General features: G+C 35.6%; 2 protein-coding genes across 2 annotated transcripts; one reads left to right on the top strand and one right to left on the bottom strand.

The window, feature by feature from the left end:
• Nucleotides 1–525: 525 nt before the first annotated feature.
• LOC134267437 (uncharacterized) lies at nucleotides 526–1,263 on the top strand. The gene is made up of 2 exons (XM_062749651.1): nucleotides 526–633; nucleotides 769–1,263. The coding sequence occupies exons 1-2, from the start codon at nucleotides 526–528 to the stop codon at nucleotides 1,261–1,263; spliced, it is 603 nt and encodes a 200-aa protein (XP_062605635.1).
• Nucleotides 1,264–2,273: 1,010 nt separating this feature from the next.
• Nucleotides 2,274–3,665, bottom strand: LOC134267436 (uncharacterized). The gene has a single exon (XM_062749650.1). It carries the CDS (start codon nucleotides 3,663–3,665, stop codon nucleotides 2,274–2,276), a length of 1,392 nt encoding a protein of 463 aa, XP_062605634.1.
• Nucleotides 3,666–7,352: the final 3,687 nt, after the last annotated feature.

Here is a 7,352-nt window from a genome sequence, read left to right as displayed (position 1 = left end):
AAAACTTAATTTGTTTTAATATTCCAGGACAAGATTTGTTGGATCTTATCCCGATAACACATATGTTTAAGTTTTTAAAAACATTAGTTGAAAGATGGCCCTTCTATTCAATACTCATGTTAAAGGTACTTGGACACAGATTTGAAGTTAATTTTTTCTTTATAATATTACGAAGTATATTTTAATAGCATTTCACACAAAAACTAATTAAAAATCTTATTTCATTTAAAAGTTATTAAAACTTTAAATTTTTTGGCGGGTTTGATTGACACATCCTTACACTTTCACAAATTCTAATTTTACTCTTAATATTTAGGAAAAGTGGCAATCTTGTACCTTTAAATTAGCAGGTAATAATAATAAATTGCCACTTTATAAAAACAAAATTTGATTCCGTTTAACTTCTTTATTTGCCTTTTGAGAACTACTCAGCTACACACATCATCAATGTCAAACATATATGTACAAATAATGCATACATAGTGAAAATTGTAAAATATAAATCAATGAGTGGCCGATGGCCTCATGTGGTTGGCCGATGGCCGTATGTGGTTGGCCGATGGCCTTGTATGGTTGGCCGATGGCCATGTATGGGCGGCCGATGGCCTAGTGTGTCTGCATGGCCGATGGCCTGTGAGTCTGCATGGCCGATGGCCTTGTAGAAGTAAACATGTACTATGTATGCTGAAAAATGCAATTTCTTTGGGGTAGAATAACACATGATATATAAAACATTCAGGTGTGAAATGCCTTACATAAACAATTCAGAATGGTAACCAGGACAACATGTTATCTTTAACAGACATTACGATGGATTCTCATGAAAACAAAGTGAATGCTTTTACCTTAGTGCTAAAGAGCTCAAAAACAGATCCTTTTCGTCAAGGAATTAGTATCAGGATCTTCAAATCTGGTAATGTCGTTTGCCCCGTCAACTCAATGGTGGAATATCTCAAGATTCGCAAAACCTGGACTAATGGCAGAGAATCCCCTGCACTTTTCATTGAAGAATGCGGAACTCCACTAACGAGAAACTCCTTCGTCAGTAAACTTAAACAATTACTTCACTCGCTAGGATACAAGGATGAAAAGTACAATGGGCATTCCTTCAGAATTGGGGCAGCAACATCCGCAGCATCCGGTAACGTGGAGGATCACATGATTAAAGCTTTGGGACGATGGAGGTCTGACTGCTACAACCGATACATTCGTACTGACGACGACACATTGTCCCGTGCTCAACAGGCAATGTGCAACAAGTGATTCAGTAAAAAATTATTATAGCTAGTGCAATTCAAAATGGCCTTAAAAGAAAATGTGCGTGTTCTAGGATACGATCATGGTTCATAGTGAAATATAGCAGTGAAATCCAAGTCAATTGTGAAATAGTCAAGTGTGAAAGAAATGTTTCTGTGATTCCTAAGGATGTGTTACTTCAATGGCAGTGTTTATCCATTACGTAACATTTGTATCTGTCCAATTCCTAATTATGCAACATACTATAAATGACTCTGTATGTAAATAAAACTAGCCATATTACTTATTGCTAAGACATATCGGACATAACCTAAATGTAACAAAGAACTGCTTGTATAAAATGTTCAACTAAGCATAATATGTCATTACTAGTCTATTAATTAATTTGAATGTTTACTAAATTGGTATACTTTGAACATGTTATATTATCTCTTGTATTAGATGAGTTATTAGATTAAGGATGGTGGTGGTTCAATTTCTTTTGGGGACTCTCAGCTATCCCAAACACATCAATTTTCTGTTTGTGCTACCTTCGTTTTGGGCATTTCACACCTGAATATTTTATATATCATGTGTTATTCTACCCCAAAGAAATTGCATTTTTCAGCATACATAGTACATGTTTACTTCTACAAGGCCAACGGCCATGCAGACTCACAGGCCATCGGCCATGCAGACACACAAGGCCATCAGCCGCCCATACATGGCCATCTGCCAACCATACAAGGCCATCGGCCAACCACATGAGGCCATCGGCCAACCACATGAGGCCATCGGCCACTCATTGATTTATATTTTACAATTTTCACTATGTATGCATTATTTGTACATATATGTTTGACATTGATGATGTGTGTAGCTGAGTAGTTCTCAAAAGGCAAATAAAGAAGTTAAACGGAATCAAATTTTGTTTTTATAAAATAATTTTAATGTAATTAAATATAGTTTATATAAATTAGATATCAATTTCCAGCACTTAGTGTACAACGGTCACGTGATTGTAACAGCCAATCAAATTACTCCTCAAGTTTGGCTTTGTCTTTCTCGCACGGTTCCTGCAAACCTCCTCCTCCCCACCACCACCGGGCCATCTGGAAACGAGAAAGAGAGTCAGCTATCACATTTTCTTTACCAGGGACATGATCACATAGAATAAGGAAGTTTTCGCATGCTGACTTCCAAGTTAATTTTCTCATAAGCTTCATTATAATAGCAGATTTTGAACGACGTTTTCTAATTATCTGAACAGTAGCTAAATTGTCACAGAAAAATTTTATCCGTTTTCCAGACCATTCGTGTCCCCATAGGACCACTGCTACTACTATGGGGTACAATTCTAAAAGTGCCATAGAAATAGGATCATTTCCCAGATTGTGAATTTCTTCTGGCCATTTTCCTTGAAACCACCGCCCGGCATAGTACCCGCCAAAGCCATGGTTTGATGAAGCATCTGTAAATAATGAAATGTCGGTTGTGTCTGTCACATATTCCTCCAAGAAAAATGACTTTCCGTTCCATCCTTGTAAAAATTTCTCCCACATTGCCAAGTCTTTTCTGCATTCGCTTGTCAAATACACATGATAATGGAGTTCCGACACAGAGTGAGCTAATGTAAGTAGGTAAGATGTGAATGATCTGCCAGCTGGGATTACTCGAGCTGCAAAGTTAAAATGACCCAAGACACTTAACAGCTCACGTTTTGTACATGATTTCTTTACTCTAAGGTTATTAATAAGAGTCAAAATTCTGTCGACTTTCTCCAGGGGGATACGGCTCTCCATAATTTTAGAATCGAGTATAATTCCCAGGTATTCAATCACTGTGTCCGGACCTACTGTTTTCTTTTCCGAAATTGGGATTCCGAGCTTTTTGAACACCATAGTCAAAACTGCCATACTCCTCAGTCCGCCTTCGCCCGGGGGGTCAAATGTAATGAAATCGTCAAGTAAATGAAGGATATTTCTTACATTGTAGTTATTCTGGATTATCCAACAGATGGCTTGGGAAAGCATGTCAAAAATTTTGGGACTACTCCTGCAACCAAAAACTAGACTCTTGTAGAAGAAGTATTTCTCCCTCCATTTAATTCCGTAGTAGGGTTGCACATCTTTTGCTATAGGGATTAGTTTAAATGCGTCTACTATATCCGTTTTGCACATGAGAGAATCACTACCAAGTGTCTTTAAGATGGAAATTGCGTCATCGATACGCACATACTGCAATGAATATTCATCTTTATCAATGAGCTCGTTAATGCTTGTTTCAGATGATTGGTTGTGAGGGGAGGATAAATCAACGATTAGTCTATATTTCTTGGAGTATTTTCCTTGAGAAATTCCAATGGGGCTAATTCTGTATACGGAATATGGTGGTACATCGTATGGACCATCCAAGTATCCTTTCTCCATTTCATATTTTATCAGCTTGTCGACAATTTCAGGTTGTTTTCTAGCTGACAGCAAATTTTTGCACTCTAATGTTGATTTAGGTAATGATGATATTCCAGTGGTAAAACCTCTCTCAAGTCCATATATTAATGCGTCAACAAACGTCCTATCTGGATGCCTTTTTAGTTCTGTTTTAAGTAAATGAGTATTTATTGGAGTAATTGATGCCGTTTCACATTGTCTATCTTCGGTCACTTTAGAAGATAGTCATTGTTTGTCAGTTTGAGTGTGGTCCTTTGATTTGTTCTTGGTTTTTGTGCAATTGGAAGCAGAGTGGTTGTTTAACTTGCATTCTGAACATATGTGAAGAAGATTGCAAGAATTCCTTTGGCACCCGTTTGATCCATTGTAGTTATTACATATTTCTTTCCCCTTATATGAGATTCTTGGTCTTCCCTGAACATCTACGTTACTATGAGTTGGTTTTGTCTTGCTGTTTGGGTTTCCAGCGTAAGGTGTGGGTCCGCTCTTTGACTTGGGACAGAAGTGTGAGGCATGGGTCACGCTACTACAGAACTCGCATCTGATTACGGTTTGACCAGAAAATATAGTGGTGTATAATTTAGTGTCTCTTATGGACCAGTCAATGTGGATGTTTCTCTGTAGTAATAGTGCGCTCGCACGTGCTGAGAAAGCCTTATGATACTCATAAAAGGCTGCTCCTCTTGTGGTAGATGCCATTTCCACAATGTCCCGTTCGTAAGCGTCTAATTCTTGACGCCTTGCGGGATACACCTCACATATTATGTTCTTGTATTTTGTAAAGGCTATTATGAACTCATTAAGGGTTAGGTTTCTCAGTAGTCTTGTGTCGTGAGATTGTTTCAATAATATGTAACGACCATCGCTGTCGGTTACATGATTTTCTTCTGTCTCTCGTGGCATAATAAGTAATGCTAAATTAACATCTTTACCTCGTAGAATGTTGCTTCTAATTGTCGAAGAAATCGTTTCCACACAGGGGACTGAGTCGGAGGAAACTCTGGTAGGTACATCCTGGGACGTGTTCCGCGGAGAGTTATCAAAGTTTCTCCCGATGTAGTCTGTAGAGGTCCCTGGCTCATTGGATTTGTTTTGATTCTTCTTCAGTTCGTCCACTTCGTTTGTCAACTTCGTAACTGAATCTTTTATGTCTCGAATTGCCTCAATCAATTCGCTGGAATACGACATCCGCCCAGCCTCGTTTCCATTAGCTGCTGATGAAGATGCCGGAAGTGTCTTTTCTACTACTTCCCCTGCGCCATTTTGAATATGTATAACTTCGACATTGTCTGTTTCGTTACTTGTAGCCGATTTTTCTTTAGATAAAACGTTGTCCCGGTAGATTTGTACCAATTGGGACTTTTTCAGGGACACTGGCACCAAGATTCCTTTTGATTTCAACTTTTGCAGAATTTCTGTGGACGTCCAGTTTTCTGGTTCACTATTGTCCCATCGCGTGACTTCTGTATCTGAGGGTCCTGTCGATGTTTCGGATCGTTTCCTTTTCCTCCCAGGCATCTTTCAGTAAGAAATCTTAAACAATCAGTACATATATCACTTCTCAGAGTTCACGCATTTAGGTCACAGTATCCGATAGAAGAAATTAATAGTCCGTGTCCATATCAACAGATACACGTGAAACTACACGTGGTAAGAAGGTAGTAACAATCCACAAACAGGGAATTATTATAACTGTCAGCGTTTAAAATGAGATTATAATGAATAAATCCGTAGGATTTACTTGAGAATTTGCAGGAACCGTGCGAGAAAGACAAAGCCAAACTTGAGGAGTAATTTGATTGGCTGTTACAATCACGTGACCGTTGTACACTAAGTGCTGGAAATTGATATCTAATTTATATAAACTATATTTAATTACATTAAAATTATTTTAACATTGAAATCATGGATGACGAGTTTTCCCTAACAAAAAAATACTATAGTTAACTATAGTTTACTAAAGTTAACTATAGTACCAAAGTTATAACTTTGGAACTTTGATTTACTATGGTGAAAACTTTGGAACTTTGATTTACTATGGTGAAAACTTTGGAACTTTGATTTACTATGGTGAAAACTTTGGAACTTTGATTTACTATAGTAAAAACTTTGGAACTTTTTTTTCTATAGTAGTAAAAACTTTAGTGAAAACTTTGGAACTTTGATTAACTATAATAGTTAAAAGACTTTGAAACTTTGATCTACTACATGAAAACATTGGAACTTTGATTTACTAAAGTGAAAACTATGGAACTTTTGATTAAGCACTATAAACCCTTAAGATCATGGTTTTGCTTTATATTCTGTACATTATATAAATTTCAAGTTTTAGATTCATTAAAGCTTCAGAATTTTTTTTTTCAAAAAACCCAAATCGTCCCCCAAACAAAACAAAGTACAAGAAATTGTTTTAATGTAAAAATAGTCTCTTTCACCGATAAATTAGCAGTATTTATTTAAATATATTTAATTTTAATTATAAATAATTATTAATAATTAAAATATTAAAGTTGTTAAAGTAATTACAAAAAAAAACATTGGAACTTTAATTTACTATACTAAAAACTTTGGAACTTTGTTTAGCTATAGTAAAAAATATGGAACTTTGAAAAACTATGGTATAAACTTTGGAACTTTGATTTACTATCGTGAGAACTTTGATTCACTATGGCGAAAACTTTGATTTACTATGGCGAAAACTTTGGAACTTTGATTAACTATGGCGAAAACTTTGGAACTTTGATTTACTATGGTGAAAACTTTGGAACTTTGATTTGCTATAGTAAAAACTTTGGAACTTTGATTAACTATGGCGAAAACTTTGGAACCTGATTTACTATGGTGAAAACTTTGGAACTTTGATTTACTATGGTGAAAACTTTGGAACTTTGATTTACTATGGTGGAAACTTTGGAACTTTGATTTACTTTGGCGAAAACTTTGGAACTTTGATTTACTAAAGTAAAAACTTTGGAACTTTGATTTACTATGGTGAAAACTTTGGAACTTTGATTTACTATGGTGAAAACTTTGGAACTTTGATTTACTATAGTAAACTATAGTTAACTATAGTTTACTATAGTATTTTTTTGTTAGGGTTAACTCTATTCACTCAAAGAACCGGCTATATCTTAATTTAAGGTACATCGATACTCTGATAAGAGAGATAACTTCTAATAACATAAATGTTTATTACATATATTCCTTTATGATTTTTTATTTTTTGGAAAATCATTAAGGTTAAAGCAACATTTTATATAAGTGAGCAGAGGGTTTATGAGCCTTAAGGTTTTCTGCAAGTTCCATTTGAATGCAAAAAAATCTTTATGTTTAGCGTTAGCGTCATGACGTCATAGTTAACGTTACCAAGCAAAACAATCAGTTCAATTTATGTACACCAGAAGACGGATTATGAAATCCAGAAAGCGCTTGTGTTAAATGAAATTTGGAAACTGCATTTTCTTTTTCTTTTATACTTAGTGTTTTTCATAAAGAATATGCATTTTTAAAAGAATTTTTCTCGATAAATATCCTTTTTAGATTTTTTGACTTCTTCTCAAGAACCACTGAACCAATTTCACCAAACTTGCTACAAGGTATCCTTGGGTGAAGGTGATTCAAATTTGTTCAAATGAAGAGTCACGCCCTATTCCAAGGGGATATAAT

This window comes from Saccostrea cucullata, unplaced genomic scaffold, assembly GCF_032062105.1.
Source record: "Saccostrea cucullata isolate Sc308-1 unplaced genomic scaffold, CSIRO_AGI_Scuc_v1 ctg9289, whole genome shotgun sequence".
NCBI lineage: Eukaryota > Metazoa > Mollusca > Bivalvia > Ostreida > Ostreidae > Saccostrea > Saccostrea cuccullata.
This window is presented reverse-complemented; position numbering and strand designations above follow the sequence as displayed.

Coding starts and splice junctions, on each gene's coding strand:
- LOC134267436 (XM_062749650.1), bottom strand. CDS start 3,665: ATGGAGAAAGGATACTTGGATGGTCCATACGATGTACCACCATATTCC.
- LOC134267437 (XM_062749651.1), top strand. CDS start 526: ATGTGGTTGGCCGATGGCCGTATGTGGTTGGCCGATGGCCTTGTATGG. Junction 634..768: donor GTCTGCATGGCCGATGGCCT/GTGAGTCTGCAT, acceptor TAAACAATTCAG/AATGGTAACCAGGACAACAT.